The sequence below is a fragment of the Vigna unguiculata genome, chromosome 11, assembly GCF_004118075.2.
Source record: "Vigna unguiculata cultivar IT97K-499-35 chromosome 11, ASM411807v1, whole genome shotgun sequence".
In the NCBI taxonomy this organism is placed as follows: domain Eukaryota; kingdom Viridiplantae; phylum Streptophyta; class Magnoliopsida; order Fabales; family Fabaceae; genus Vigna; species Vigna unguiculata.
The window spans coordinates 28832002-28849570 of NC_040289.1; the positions used below are offsets into that span (position 1 = coordinate 28832002).

The 17569-nt window shown below is 37.2% G+C and overlaps 1 protein-coding gene across 1 annotated transcript; it reads right to left on the reverse strand.

The window, feature by feature from the left end:
• Positions 1-7290: 7290 nt before the first annotated feature.
• On the reverse strand, positions 7291-9308 carry LOC114168826 (beta-conglycinin beta subunit 1-like). The gene is made up of 6 exons (XM_028053790.1): positions 8904-9308; positions 8642-8817; positions 8473-8553; positions 8099-8392; positions 7720-7987; positions 7291-7608 (listed from the first exon to the last, which is right to left on the reverse strand). Exons 1-6 carry the CDS (start codon positions 9229-9231, stop codon positions 7472-7474), a joined length of 1284 nt encoding a protein of 427 aa, XP_027909591.1. The 5' UTR covers positions 9232-9308; the 3' UTR covers positions 7291-7471.
• Between the last annotated feature and the right edge of the window lie 8261 nt (positions 9309-17569).

Consider the following 17569-nt stretch of genomic DNA (forward strand, 5'->3'; position numbering starts at 1 on the left):
CCATCCATGAACCTACCCGCTCATGGCACAGCATCTCCCGATCCAAGCAAAACATCATTATCAGTTAAAACAACACACACAGCTCATAACCTGCCCTGCAAGCGCCTGGCGCACCCACCAGTACCGCCTGGCGAAACAGGTTCAGGCCGCTTGGCGGTTTACGTCCTGCCGCCAGGCGCTATGTCCTCAAACAGAAGCTCGCTGCCTCGCGTCTGCCTGGCGGATCTCACCTCACCGCTAGGCGCCAGCCTCTGCAGACCCCCTTAATGGGTCTTCCACCGCCTGGCGCACCCAATCCAGCCGCCAGGCGCCGTGACAGTACAGTATCACTCACTGATTTCGCCTCTCTTTCAAAGTAACTCACACTCTCCTGATCTCTCTAAGGTAACAAAACAACCTTGGTTAATCCCACTCTCATTCTGAATTCCTAACCAGCCTCATGACTGATCGTAGTGCCTATAACTCCCATTCCCAATTTCCCTATCACTCTTACGATTCATCAATTTCCTCCAACTCTATACCATAAGTTCTCCAAATTCCTAATGAAACCATACAGTACTTTTCCTCATACCACATTCCCTGCTCAGGTGGCATTATCACGGTACCACACTCTCTACTTAGTTAATTCTATAATTCGTTGTACGCAAATCATGGTATTACCTCAAATTTTAATCTCACTATCTCGTATTCCAGCGATACAACCCCAACAAGTGTGTTCATTCAGACCTGTGACTTGTCATTAAATTCTTATTCTTATTATTATAAACTAACCTTCCTACAATCTTCCACCTCATACTCATACCTTCATGATTAATCCAATTTCTCTAGTTATATGCTACAGCTTAATTATCTTATACAGTTTTATCAATAGTTGACTAAAAAAAACATGACTCGTCCAAGTTCTATTCCTTTCCATCATTTTCTCCCTCTTTTAAACACACACAACCAGACCTGCACCCATCGCCGCCTAGCGGCACATAGCACACCGCCAGGCGGTACACCAGTGTTCTACAGCAGCGCAGACTCCCATTTCCTATGGCGTACCCAATCCAGTTTCCAGTTTCCATTCCTATCAATTCCATCCATCAGGACGCAACAGACCTGCATTACGCGCTAGTTTCTATTCTTAATTTGATTCATAAAGGTGTCTCTATGTTTACACTCATGTGTAACCCCAATCGATTCATACCCAATCGTCTCTCAAACTTGCCATACTCCAAATTGGTATTCAATTTCGGTCCAGCAAAGTATTCAATCACACCCACACACATCAATCACAGAAACCACATACACACTTGTACAAATAACATCAAAAACATCAAAAGGAACACGAACACTATCGCGCCGCCTGGCAGGAATTCATCGTCGCCAGGCGGTTCAAGCCAAAACAAGAACAGACGCCCATCTCTGATGAGCCGCCTAGCGGTAGGGATCAAACCGCCAAGCGGTTTCTGGGAAAAACCCAGAAACCCAATCGAACAGTGCAAAAAAACAGGTGGAAGGCATGTAGTTTCAATCACCAAAGCATAATAGAATGTATATGTATCTAAAGCATCAAAAACAACTCCTCTTACCTGGATTCTTTGCCCAAATTTGAATTTGTATGCCTATCCTCTCACTAAGCCTCCTTAGCCTTTATTTCCAGTCCAAGCCTTGGTGATTTCAGCCCTACCACTTCTCTCAATCAGCCCCAAAACTCAGAAAAACCTTACTTATGGTGAGTACGAATTTACAGTGCACTCTTCCTCTGCTTATGACCTTCTCTCTTACAATCACTCTCACTTATTACCCTTTTAGTGCCTTAGGCGAATTTTAATTAAGAATTACACCTATGCTAGTCCAATGTTCAATTAACCCTCTGTTTTCCAGCCCTTAGGTTACCTCTCCTTTGGCTGCTAGGTTTCTAGTCCTTTCACATTCATGCAAAAGAAAAATTTGGCAAAAAGAACTTATTTAGTTCTCACCAAGGTTTGAACCCACACTCATGCATATACCTAACCAAGGCCAAACCATTCAACCAATCCTTATTTCATGATAAATCCTACAATTCTAAAAGTTTATCATGACACCACGCAATCAATATATAATTACATAAAAATACATAATTTAATAACATCCAAGTGATACACATAGGACTCGAGCCCAAGTCCCCACACACAATAAAGTACTCTCAACCACATGAGTTAGTACTTTTCCACATCATAGTCCCTCACATTTATTGCTTTAAATGTTATCGCTACTCGTCCTAATTAAATAATTAATTAAATAACTATTTAATTTTCCCGGTTCTTACAAAGGGAACCAGGTTAGGGAAGTTCCTATGATTATTTGATGTTTTATTTTAATCGTTATTGACTGAATCGTGATGTATAATGGGAACTGCTATTTTTGTGAAAATCAAAATGGAAAATCGGGTTTCTGGGATTTTTCCAGAAACCGCCTGGCGGGTCGCGTGTGACCGCTAGGCGACACACGTACCAGACCCAATTTCTGGGTATCATCGATGAACCACCTAGCGGCAGAGGATGAACCGCCAGGCGGCACGAACCCAGTTTCACTATTTTTGGTCATTTTTTATGTTTTTGGGATATTTGTGGTGTGGCCGTGATATCTTTATGTTCGAGTATAAATTTTGATGTTGATAGACTCTGCGTATGCTGATTTTGCTGCAAGATACTACTTCTGATATGAAATTGGGAGGTTAGGGTTTATGTGGAGGGTTGGGAATAATTATGCATGATATAAATTCGTGATTAGACATGATGTTACGAAATTCAATTATTTTATGATTTGCAGATATTTGTTGATGAGTATGAATCTGTGAAATGGTGTGTCATGGGTTCAGTTGATGTTTTATTGAGTTCTAAACTATGATTTCATGCCAAGAGAAGTATGAGGGATAAACAGAGGGAATATTTCGAGTGAGAACAATATGAAGGGAGGAACTTTTATCACAGGTTATAGGTTGGGTGTGCACGAGGGGTAATTAAGGGGAAAAAGAAGAGTGAGTTAACTAAATGAGTATATGTTGGAATACACTAAAAATTTTAGGAGGTTTATGACTATGTGTTAAATGTCGATAAAAGGGTGGGTGTAATATGAGTGATATTGCATGTTTGGTATCATGTGTTAAAAGTCAATAAAGGTGGGATTGATATGAAAGATATTGCATGTGTGGTATATATGTTTAATTAATGGGTGAAAGTGCTTCTGTCATAATGTGTTGAATTATGTTGGTAAGAAAACTGTTGTGGCATGAATCTTATAGGTACTAAATGGTAGGACCAAAAGACTGTGAGCATGTGTGCATGATCTTGAGCAAATTGGTTGTGTTGTGAATAGATGTGATGTAATTTAGTTAAAGGTTTGTGATTGGAAAATCATACTGTGATGTAATTCCCTGTGTTGAGTGTTTTGGTATCCTTTAGGACCAGTTTTAGTGCCAAAAACCAGTAGCATTGTGCTACTGGTATAGCGCCTGGTGACGTGAGCGAGCCGCCAAGCGGATGGGAATTAAAACAGTGACAGTGGTCACAGCGGAAGCGAGGCGCCCGGCAGCAGGTGATGGTTGTGCCAGGTGGTAGCGGTACTGTGAGTGTACTGCAGGCGCGTGGCGCCTGGCGGTGTGGGATGCCGCCAGGCGGTCTGGAGCTAAGTTCCGCCTAACGGCGTGAGATGCGCACCAGGCGGTTTTGGTCTAGTGATGGTGCACGAGGAAAGTTTTCTACACTGCTTTAGGGGATGTTGTGATGCGATGCTTTGGCTGGGGGCCCAGTTACGAGTGCATCTTGTATTGGGGTAACACGTGACCACTCTAGGTTGTAGCCTGGTGGTTTAGGAAGTCCAGTGGAGTGTGCGGGTTGTGGCTCGTACGGCGAGGTTTCGAATGATTGCCCTCTTTAGTGGATTCTGATAGAGATTTGGTATTCTGGAAACAACTACAAACTTAGGTTTGTTTTGGGGAACTCCACTTGGTGTCACGGTGAGATGCTGCAGCAAAGTTATTTCCACGTGTGGACTATCAGGTGGTGGCCTGTAGTCGGAGGGGCGAGTAGACACTCGTGCAGCAAAGATCGATCATTGATCTCACCTAAAGGGGTATAGAAATGTTAGACGTCTAAAGTCAAGTGTTAGGTATGAAGGAGTAAAAGAAAAGGGAAGTGTGCTAACCCAGGTTTAAATTTGTTAATGTGGTATTTATTAATATACTGTTTGATTTTATTTAAATGAGCTCACCCTATCTGTATGTGTGTGGCGATGATCATGTAACTTGTTACATGGGAGCAGATGTTGATGCAGGTGGGCAGACTGAGACATAGAGGCGGAGAGGGGACCCCTTGGGAGTTTTATTGATTTTTTTTACTTTTTCATGATATGGATTTGATGTAATAAATTTTATAGACACCTATATTACATTTCGATTTTGCCGCGCGGTATGATTAATTGATTTGGCGCGTTGGACTTTAAATTTAAAATTATTCTCGCGTTTGGGAAATTGTTCCTAATAAATGAGGTTGTTCAGTTAAATATTGTTTTTATTTATTTTAGGGTTAAATATGTTTTTGGTCCCTCAAGTTTGAGCGAAATTTGGGTTTAGTCCCTCATCAAAACTTTTGACCAATTTAGTCCTTCATCTTCCAAAATGCGTGAATTTAGTCCTTTTAACCAAATTTTTTTAAGTTTATCTGATATTTCAAGTGCATTTCATGATAGTATTTAAATTATTTATACTGTTTGACACATTTTTGCTTCAATGTTAACTTAAATACTATCATGAAATGCACTCGAAACGTCAGATAAACTTAACAAAATTTGGTTAAAAGGACTAAATTCACGCATTTTGAAAGATGAAGGACTAAATTGGTCAAAAGTTTTGTTGAGGGACTAATTCCAAATTTCGCTGAAACTTGAGGGACCAAAAACATATTTAACCCTTTATTTTATAAGTAATTTCCGACTAGGACGTTACAACGCGCAAGAACAACACAGGCATCTCCGTGCAAGACTATCATATTTAACACAAAGCTCTAATGTCAACAACCACCATCATTTACCACACAAAATCGCTGCACGTGTGCCAGGACAGAAGATACGAGCTCGACAACCACCATCATTGACCACCGCAACTCCTTCATGTGCATTGGTTGGAAGTTGTCGCACCGGAAGTTGTTACCCCTTACTAAACTCAACACTCTTCAAGGGCACACACACGCGTCACCTTTTGCAGCATGCACCACCATTGTCACTAGAAGAGGGTCATCGGAGAAGCCCGTGCGCCCGTCAGAACCCCACCTTCACCATGCGCACTTGCCTGATTAGATTGCCCATCACACCGTAGACCCACCTTCAAGCAACTATTGAGAATGCACACTACCGCGACAACCATAGAAACAAATCGCACACCATGCAAACCCAGATGCACGACTTATACTGCACGACCAACCAACGCAGATCTACAAACGACAAAGCAGTCCCTCCACAAACCTTTTGCAAATTGCAACTCACACATATCAGGTATCCATTGTTCAAAACAAATAAAAAATGACACAAACACAGTATGATCCACCACAGGTGAACACTAATTGCGACCTCCGTTTGTAAATCTCGGAGCATACTCACCAAAAAACGTGAACTCCACTATAGATCTAATACGACTCATAATTTTTGCACCTACGAGAACCCAATTGTAGATTCATCATGCCAACACAAAGTTGCTCAGTAATCCTTCCATCAAATTTCTTATTGCAACTTCATCAAACTAGGATTATTCTAGAACAATAAGGAATTAATCTTTTCTTATGTAGAAGATCAGACTAATAGCTTTGATACAACTTGTAGGGAAAATGCATTATCAATAAGAACATTACCAAAGAAAATCCATGAAGACAATCAAAGAATAATACTATATGAAAATTTGTATAACACATAGACCACTCTCCCATACCATTTGATCCCAAGTACATCCACAATCTACAAAGCAATAATTTAACCTAAACCTCACAACACTTTACTACAAGAATATAGAAAAAATTAAATACAAACTTGAAGTATTTTTTACTGAGGCAAAAAACATTATTATATAATCACCGACGCTCACACCTTATTTATACTAAACGATGGGAAACTTTGTGGAACGTGTATTATTTTCATGGCCCAACAATTTATAAACACGATGGATCCAATATCATTTCGAAAACTGATATACTGTTTGAATCGGGCCGCGTTAACAACACCATATCATTGAATTTTATATAATGTATGTAAAAACATTGATAAACTTAGTTATTAGTTATATTTTTTATTGGATTAACTATTTTACACTTAAAAATTTAAATAATTTTGGAAAAGAAAGATAGTTAAAACACATTCTTAAAACCGCGTTATAAAAATATGTTGTTTAAAAATTAATATTAATTAAATATGTTGCTGAAATCAATAATTAAAATTTAAGTAGTGAGTAACAAATATAAGAATTTAAAAGTTTACAAAAATTATTATATAAACAAATGTGGTTAAATTAGTTTTGAGAAATTCAATTTATATTAAAATGTTTCTTGTAGTAGTATTGTTAAACTTATTTACGTAATTTATATAAATAAATATGTTGCTGAAATCAATAATTAAATTTAAGTAGTATAGCATATATAAGAATTTAAAATTTTACAAAAATTATTATATTAAAAATTGTTGTTAAATTAATTTTGGGGAATTCAATTTCTTTCTATATCTGTCCACCCAAAAATAATCTATTTTTTATTTAGTTTTCATTCTATTTCATTTCTTTTATATTTGTTTTTTTATAATTATTTTGTCTTTATTTTACTCTAAATTGTAAGAAAGTAGAAATAAAAATTAAACGGATAAATCTTTGAAGAAAAAAAAAATAAAGATTATAATACAGTTTCATATATTCAAGTAATTAAATATATATTTAATCATCAGATTTAAAAAAATCAAATTAAATGTTGAAATGATATAACCTTTACAAGATGGGAAATTTGCCTCCTGAAATGTAACCATAATTTTGACACTATTCTCTTTCTTTCGTTTTTTCTAATATGCAAAGTTCATTTTCATTTTTTTTAATATTGATCGGTTTTTAATGTTGATCGGATGTGAAAAGAGCACTTTTCAACAACATTCTTTATAATGTGAAAAGATTATTTTTCAACAACATTCTTTATATATAATATTTTCATTTAATTTGTCAAAATATCATTACTCACTCAATTTTTTTATTATTTTAGTATCCAACAACCAACCATCAAATTAGCTTAACAGAAAACAGAGTTATCATAAAACACAAGCATCATTATCATTTATATGCTCCATTAGCTTATTCATACAAGTCAGGTGAGTTATGATAAAACACAAGCATCATTATCATTTATTGTTACATTACCCGATCGATACATATTTCCACGCTCTCTCTATATGAGCTCTTCCACCATCACACGTTTTACTTTCATATTTATTGCTCAGGCTGTGCATCCACAAAATAGGATTCGCTCTGCTTCTTTATCAGCTTCACAACCTTCTCACCAGACGCAGGGAACGTAACATCCAACACCTCTGTTGGTATCTCGCTTATCACATTGTCTTTGTCACCTTCAAATTTTCAATCACCAATCCACAATCGTAAATAAACAAACTTTCATGTGCCATAAAACAAACAACTACACTATATTCAAATTGAGGGAGATATATCATATGATATACCTGCAAGGAAGTTTCTCTGGTTGTTCTCAGCATTGATACCGAAAGCAAAGAAATTCAGATTGGAGGTAGCGTTGATGGCAACCGGATAAGCTGTTGGAATTATAAATACATCATCTTCAGACAACTCAGCTCTATACCTCTGCACTTCCCACCTTTCCTCTTGTTCTTGGTGTTCTCTTTGGCCAACAAGTTCAAGCTTTCCGTCTCCTTTAGTAACCACCGCTATCACCCTGGCTCTAGAATTGTAGTGTGGTATAAGAAGGCTTCCCTAATGTTTATAAAAAAGAAACCATTATTTAATTATGTTCTCAGTACTAAGATTTTATATATAAGACGACACAACCGTTGAGTTTGTCCATATAGTTTTCCTTCGTGTTACCTGTTTCATATCCACATAACTGATGAACACGTCCAAGTCCTTAAGTTGGCGGTTGTTCTCCGGTGTGATCTCAAACAACCTTCCAAATTTGTTGGCGTAGATGGGTTTGCGGTTTATGAGGTTGAATGGTTCATTTTGGGAGGAAAGGGCTTTCCTTGAACTAGATTTGGCATGTTTGATCAATTCACGAATCTGTTCCCTTTTAAGTTCAACAATCACTCCCTCTTGCTGACTCTCCTCACCTTGCTGTTCCTCGTCTCCAAACAGAACCCTGTTTATCTCCTTGAACTCAGTCTACAAAAATCGTGCAACTGACATTTAGACAAGCTAAATGGAAACGAAAATGTGTAATTAGATGTTGTGTTCTTGCTTACATCGAAGGAGGCCTCTAGAACATTCTTGCTGAACCCTTGCAAGTAGGACTGTTGGGCTTCTGTGCTAGATAAGAAAAAGTCCTACAGGGCAAACATTTATCGTCACATTTAGAGAGAAAATGCAAGTTAAAAGAAAAAAAGGTTAGTTGGGAATCAGAAAAGGCAGTACTTGAAATATGTGAGGGTTGTTAACGGGTATGGCGAGTTTGATTATTCTGAGATCCTCGTTGTCGTCAGGGTTAATCAAAAAGAAAATGGTTCCTGCAGGGATTTTCTGGGCATCGCCTTGCTCAAGAATGTAGGATTCTCTGCCATCAGGGTTCACCAATGTGATTACGGGTCCACCTGTAATTAACAACTTGATCACTATCATTTTTGCGGAGAAGCAAATATGAAGTTCTGTTACTAGCGATTATTAGTTTATTACTTACCGTTAAGGACAAATAGGAGCAAATCGGCATCAGCGTGGTGAGGAAGAAGGAGGGTGTTGGGTTTGGACTTGAACTCTACAAGACGGTAGTTTTCAAGATTCTGAATTTGTTCGGAGCGTTGGTCGAACCTCTGGAGCACACGAAGGTGACCATATTGGTTTCTGTATAGAGTGTGGAACCACTTGTCGGAGTTGAAGTAGAAGGGGTTGTCTTCTGACTCTTCTTGGCTCTGTTGGTGCTCCTGGTGAACAATGCCGAAGGAGACAGAAAGTGAAGCTAGGAAAAGAATTCCGAACAACAGTAGCAGTGGAACCCTTGCTCTCGTCATGGTATAGTATTACTGAATATCGTGTGAGTTATAATACAATACTTGATGATGGGTGTGGAAAACACGGAGCGATTATGGGTATTTATAGTTAGGTATACAAGAGAGGCCACAAGAAAACTAACAAAACCGAGGCTTTTAAGGTGGGGAAAGGATTTTGATATGTTGACAAAGTTTTTGTTAACAAATGAAACAAAAACCGGATGCATGCATGAACATAGACGTCACGCGGCAAGCTGCAATAAAAATGGTCCGTGCATGGTGATCTCAGTGACAGCAAAGGTTTCCTTGAATAGAAAAGAACAAACAACTAAAGATTTTCCTATGGCTTCACTGCAAAAAGAAAAACGGAAACGGGTTCCTATGCAGGCCATGGATCTCTTTTCTATTTAACAAACACCTCGTCATGGTATAATATAATAATACATAAAGTCAAAAACATCTTTACATCACTCATCATAAATGCGTTTCAATTGACGATTATATTTTTTTTACTAAATTTTTTTATAACTTTCTCTTACAGTCTTTTTTTAAATAATTTTAAAATATTGAAAATGAGAAAATAAAAGAATAAAAAATCACTTAAAAGATACATTTAAGATTGTGAGAGAAAGTTGTCAAAATTTAATAGTAAAAAATATTTTCTTTTCTATTTTAGTAACAACACGTGGGCCCTCCTTATGCACCTAAACAACGTATATAATTTAAATGGGAAAAGAAACTTAGTTGCACCTTAAAAGCAACAAATGGGACTCGCGACTAAAAGAAAATAGAAGACCTTGCGTGAGGCTGCCATTCATTCACGTGTTGTCCCATTTGTTGTTGTATAGTCCAAAGTTGTGTTATGTAACTAAATGCATAATACAGGTACTAATTTCTCTCTTTGTTATTTGTATTTTGTATATAACTCTGATACATTCAAAAAGCTAATTGGAATACGTGTTAATTCTCAATCCTCTCTCTTCCGCCTCCCTATCTCCTTACACTTTTTGTATTTTGTTTACTCTAACACCATCAAAGACCAATAGCTTCTTAGCACATTAAGATACAAAGAACCAAGGAACTGACGCATGCACAAAAAAATTGAAGAAGGAAACCACACTTTTATGTGTCCATGGAAACCTGATAACTACAACATGCACTCGCATACAGTACTACACGTCCCACCCGAATACCCCACTACATGCACTTTACAAGGGATTTATTGGATTCTTGAAACCACTGGACCCTGCACCCTTCATGCAAAAGGAATGTAACGACCATGAGAAGTTCTTGGCAGCACCCACGCGAACACTGAAGCAACCCTTTCAAGCCAAAGGCTAGCATCTCCTTTATGCACCAACATCGCAGCACATCAATAAGGTTTCAAGGAAAAACCCACCACACTACATGTATGGGTTCAGGTTGATAGTAACCGATTGTTATAATCCTAACATTGATTTTAGTGATCAATCACAAATATTATCCCATACTCATATTGTGAAAGCGTACCTAAATTCGATATAATGATAATACTGTTAGAGCACCGTTGATCCTTTGATCTTCCTTCTGTAGAGCATATGTATTTCTTTATAGATTTTCACTCTTGATGGGGATAGAGCGAAAGGAACAAGGATAGAAACTTAGTTGTGTGTGTGCTCTCAGAAGGGGATCATGACCCTTTAAATAACCTAATTTGGTTAATTACTTTAAGATTTAGTATTTCTAATTTGGTCCCTCATCAAATTAGAAATTACTTTATGGTCTCTACACAAATTTTATTTTCATGACATATACCTTTAGCCAAAACATTAATTTAGTCAGATCACTTTATTATTTGACTTAATAAATAATGATTCTAACACATTTAAATATGTATCATATATATATATAACCCAAAATTACCAACAATTTCTCACTGGTCACAAATATATATGTTCTAACAACCTTATAAATGTGTTAGACTTTATGAGCTCAAAATTCTCATTATATTCCTTGAGCATATTCCAAAAGTCTCGTCCATTGATTACATCAGAATATAGAACCAATAGTGATCACTAATCCTGATATAACCAAATGACATGGATTCATCATGAAATGTGTAGCATGAAAAATTACGTGAAGGTGATTTGTACACGTCATAGTGGATGAAGCTGTAAGGGTTTGCTTGACATTGCGCCAAGAAACCACACCACTTACCAACATGAAAATGTAACCTGAAGTGGATTTCAAACTATCTTGACATCCTTCAAAATCCGACTCAGAAAACTCAACAATCTCCAACTAGTCTGACCTCCTGTATGTGAGCATGTAATCTTTTGTTCTCTTTAAATATCTCATGACTCTTTTGGATGCTTTCCAATGGTTCATCCCTGGATTGCTTAAATATCTGCCTAGAACCCCATATGTATGCTATGTTAGGACGCGTACACACTTGGGCATACATCAAACTCCTTACAGTTGATGCATAGGGAATCTTCTGCATTTCCTCAATTTCCAAATTCCCCTTTGGACACTGTCTTATACTGAACATGTCTCCCTTAGCAACTGGAGTATCCCCAGATTTACATTCATACATGCCAAACCTTTTAAGAATTTTTTTAATATAGCTCCTTTGTGATAATCCTAAAATACCCTGAGATCGATCTTGGTGTATCTGAATTCCTAATACAAAAGAGGTGTCACTAAGATCTTTCATTTCAAAATTCTTTGATAAAAATTTCTTTGTTTCGTGCAATATGTCTATATCATTAGTGGCAAGTAGAATGTCATCAACATACAAGATCAAGAAAATATATTTGCTCCCCTTAAACCTGTGATACACACAATCATCAACAAGATACATCTCGAAGCCAAATGAGAGAATTACTTGATAAAATTTGTAGTACCATTGACGAGATGCTTGTTTTAGTCCATAAATGGATTATGTTAGGTTGCAAACCATGTTCTTTGGGTCTCTTGACACAAAATTTTCTGGCTGCACCATATAGATCGTCTCGTCAATGTCACCATTGAGAAACACCGTTTTGACATCCATTTGATGAAGCTTCAAATCATAATGCGCAACAAGAGCCACGATTGTCCTAAAAGAGTCTTTTGATGAAACTGGAGAAAAAGTCTCTTTAAATTCAATCCGTTCTTTTTGAGTATATCCTTAGCTATAAGACGGGCCTTATACCTCTCCACATTACCTTTAGAATCTCGTTTGGTCTTAAATAGTCATTTACAACCAATGGGTTTCACACTTTCTGGTAATGGGACAAGTTCCCAAATCTTACTGTCTTGCATGGATTTATACTCTTCATTCATTGCTTCAATCCATTTTTCTGAATTAGGATCTTGTAGGCTTGATGGACGGTGATAGGGTCATCTTCCATCACACCATTATTAGGATCCTCATTTTCTTAGAGAAATACGACATAATCATCTGAAATGGCACTTCTCTTTTCTCTCATGCATCTTCGTAAAGGTACTAGCTCATGAAGCACAAGTTCTTGAGGATCTTGAGTTTGTTCTTCATGAACAACCAAATCATCTTGAGTATGGGGTTCATAAGCAATGTCTTGTGGAGGTTCCAAACATACTTTATCAAAAGTAACTATTTGAATCGGTTCTGGAATAGTTATCGATTCTTCCTCCAAAACAAAGTTCCTAATCTTATTCTTCCCCCAAACTCAATATCCTCAAAGAATGTAGCAGTTCCAGTCTCAAAAATAGTCTTTAATGAGGGATCATAAAATTTATATCCCCTTGATCTTTCAGAATAACCAATAAAGTAACTACTTACTGTTCTGGAGTCCAATTTCTTTTCATTTGGCTTATAAGGCCTTGCCTCAGCTGGACAACCCCACACATGGAAATTCTTTAGACTAGGCTTTCGTCCAGTTCAAAGCTCATAAGGTGTTTTGGTAGCTGCTTTAGTTGGTACTCTGTTTAGAATATAAGTTGTCGTCTTTAGTGCCTCTTCCTAGAGTGACTCCGGTAAGGTGGAATGACAAATCATACTCCTTACCATATCCTTAAGAGTGTGGTTTCGTCTTTCAGCTACACCATTTATACTAGGTGATCTCGGCATGGTATTGAGGGATAATTCCACATTCCTCTAGGTACTTGGGAAAAGGTCCTAGACGTTATTCACCTGACCCATCACATTTGCCATAGTACTCACCACCACAGTCAAACCTGACTGACTTAATTCTTTTATTGAGTTGATTTTCAACTTCAACTTTAAAAGATTTGAACACATCCAAAGACTGTGACTTTTCATGTATAAGAAATAAGTATGCATATCTTGAGCAATCGTCTATGAATGATATAAAGTATTGTTGACCATTCCACAAGGGTGTAGCAAATAGCCCACAAATGTCTGTATGTATCAACTCTAAGACGTTTGTAGCTCTATATGCACCTAATCTCTTTGCTTTGGTCTGTTTGCCCTTAATGCATTCAACACAAACACCAAGTTTGTGAAGTCAATAGACTCTAAGATTCCATTTGACATAAGTTGTTTAACTCTATTTTTAGAGATGTGACCTAAGCACCTATGCCATAATGCTCTCGATGAAGTATTGTCAATTTTACGTTTAGTACCTTGAGATTCTGTATTAAGAGTTTCATTATAGGTGGCCACAGTATCAAGCAAATACATATTATAATAAGCTAAAAGCGAACCAGTTCCAACAATATTTGAATTAATAGACAAGCTGAATTCATTGTTTCCAAATGAACTAGAATAACCTGATTTGTCCAAATAAGAAACTGAAATTAAATTTCGTCTGAATGACGACACGACAAAAATGTCTTTCAAATCCATATAAAAACCAATACACAACAATGATCTAAAATTCCCAATAGCCTCCACCTCCACCGATTTGCCATCTCCAACGTAGATCCATCTTTCAGAATCAATTGGCTTCCGGTAGTTTAGGCAACCCTTCATAGAAACACTGATGTTAGTAGTTGCACCTGAGTCTAACCACCAAGTGTTACTAGGTACTAACATTAAATTAACTTCAGAATAGACCAAAGTAAAAAACATACCTTTCTTTGCACGCCAAGCATGATATTTGGCGCATTTCTTCTTTACATGTCCAGTCTTATTGCAAAAGAAACATTTGCTTTCCTGAGTTTGTTTCTTTTGTTCTGGACCCTTAGCAACTTACTTCTTGGGATCCTCCGATCTCTTCCTTTTGCCCTTAGCCTTTGAGGTGCTTGCAAAATGAGCACTTTTTCTCTTGCCTTGCTTTAGTCTTTCCTCTTCTAGCACGCAGCGTGAGATGGGCTCATTAAGAGACCATTTATCCTTTTGACAATTATAGGATACCTCAAACTGATTAAACGATGCAAGAAGAGAAATCAACACCAAATGAATGAGCAAGTCTTCTGAGATTTCAAGCTTTAGTGCCTTGAGTTTAAAGACAATATAAGACATGTTCATAATGTATTCCTTGATATTTCCTTTGCCCTAGTATCTCATGGAGATCAAGTTTTGAAGAAAAGTGCTTGCCTCCACCTTATCACTTTTTGCAAAGAGCTTCTCGATTTCAGCAAGGAATTCTTTGGCACTTGTTATGTCTTCAAAAACATTTCCCCTAAACATTACCCCACTTCTCATGATGCCTTATGTCTTTAGAAGTACTGGACGTCGTAGGAGTAGTGGGTTGCTTAGTTCTTAATGCAAGATCCATATCCATGTAGCCAAGAATAATATCAATATTTTCTTTCCAATACTTAAAATTTGTTCCATTGAGGATTGGAACATGATTTATATTGGCAGATACAGAAGCAATCGTTGTTGAATTGAGAACAAAAGAAATAAACTAATTATGCTCACATTTTAAAAATAATAAATAAAATAATGGTTTAACCCATATCAAGATACTTAATGCTCCATTAATATCAAGTCTTTCGACAATAATATTAACTACTAGTGATATCCTTGTTGTAATGGTCAAACACTAATAATAAGGCATGTTCGATAACAAACCTATCTTTGGATTGATTTTATTATCAACTTGTAAAACCTTATAATTATCACGTATTTACCGTCACAGATGTGTATACAACCCGACCAAGTATTAATCTTCCTTTAGGCTGATCAATGCTCGCATGGATAGAAAGAATACACATAAACATTTAACACTTTTTTATGAATAATTTTATGCAAGAGGTACCGCTTTGGCGATTTCTTGTTTTAATTAACTCATTTAAAATGTTAAACAAAACCAGAATTTGATCATTTATTTATCCCAAAACCAAATATATTTATTTTATATATTAAATAACCAAAATATATAAAATAAATAAAATTATATTTTATTAGGGTCTAATCTTTTTTCATGCGCATGAACTTCCCCTAAACAGAATCTCTACCGCCACATTTTAGAGCAAACCCTAGCCTTCACTAACGGCAAAGAGGGCTGGGAAAAACAAATTACCGGTTGTGAAGTCGCTGTCCCGAACTAGATAGCCACTGCCGTGAGCCACCTCCGCTACGACGAAACCAGAACCAGTAGATGTTTTGCAAAAGCAGGCTGCCAAGACGATCCACCACACGTCGACGAAGCCATCGCGGGGAACTCCCACATGCGACGCCAGACCACCACGTGCCACTGTGATGTGAAACTAGGTTGATGTTGTGCGTTCGGAGCCATGCTTCAATGACAGAGATACACTTGCCAGATCTACCTCGTGCCTCCGGCGACCACCATAGTGGACCAGCAACCACCACGACAGAGGTTGCGCACTGTAACACCCTAGATGGATATTACTAGATGAAAACTCATTTTTCACAAAACATACTTTAAGAACTTCAAACATTATAATAAGTTCCCAAGCGCGGGAAATTCAAAACTTGTCTCGTTATAATCCGTTCATACTATCTCTTCTGTATTACAAGTTCATAATGGATAAAACATCAAAATGTCTATTACAAAATGTAGAAAACATGGTATAATGAAAATCCCCCATCGATAGCCCCGCTCTGTCGCTAAGTATCAGCATGATCACCTGAATTCACGTCTGCTCCCACGCAACAAGTCACGTGATCATCGCCAAACACAAACACACAAACAAGAAAGGGTGAGCTGACAAGAACACAATACAATCATAAGATAAAATAATTGTCCCTTACCCAATCTAGTTTAATTAATTTTAGTTTAGTACACTTGTTATCACAATATACTTCCAATCTGATAACCTATATGAGAAAGATTCAACTACAACCTTGGTCCTTAGGAATTATCATGCTCCCACGAACCTGCCCGCTCGTGGTCCAACTCTACGGACCTCTCCGCCCGTAGTCCAACTCTACGAACCTGCCCGCTCGTAGTCCAACATGCGTGAACACCTACTATGAACCTCCCCGCTCATAGTAGCCTCAAGTGTGAGCACGGAACATACGAACCTCCCTGCTCGTATCCCCACACAAGAGTACAACAGATACGGACCTCCCCGCCCGCATCAATCACGCATCTCAAATCTCTGTTACGAACCTCCCCGCTCGTAACTAATCTAGCATGTCCCTGACCAAACCCTCAAGACCATCGATGTAAAACGCTACAAAATAATATATTGTTCGCACGCTATTTCCTGGCGTTGCCTAGGCACTGCCATTCGAAATTACGTTGCAGACTGCTTGGCAAAAACCTCTCGCCGTCAGACGCTAGGCACTTCCAAAAATCATAACACATATCTCATAAATCAATTATTCATACATAGAGGTATACATTCACAATTGAGATTATGCTAACACTTGAGTTTATTCAAGAGTTAATCATACTCGATAGTTGAAATAAAGTTGCAATCATCGTCCAATAAGGCATAATCTTTAACTTTTAGGAATTACACATTTTAATACTCACTGCATCTAACCCGATGTAGTCCACATAATAGTATTTAAATACTTTAAGTTTCCACCACTGCATATACATTATATACCTTGATTACTTTTATAATTATTAAAATCTTATACCTCCCTCTAAATAAACAGTAATAAAAAAACTATAAGACATATTTCTTATGCACTGTCCTGATCTATAAAACTACTGAACCCGAATTTTTCTTTGCCCTCTACACGTAATTAAACTATCAAGCATCACGAAATAAAAATATGCACTTTTATTACAAATTCAAAACAAGCCATACGTATAAATTAAAGATAAAATTTAACTTTTATATACTTTATACATTGTTTCAAAATTAAGTCAACTTAATTGACGTGAATTAACAACACTCAGTATACTAAAAGCCTATGAATTATATATACATCCTATTAATTATTGATAACTAGGCAACTCTGACTACTAATATACTAAAATAATATTTATATAATTGTACCCATTGCCTTGCACTTTCACATACA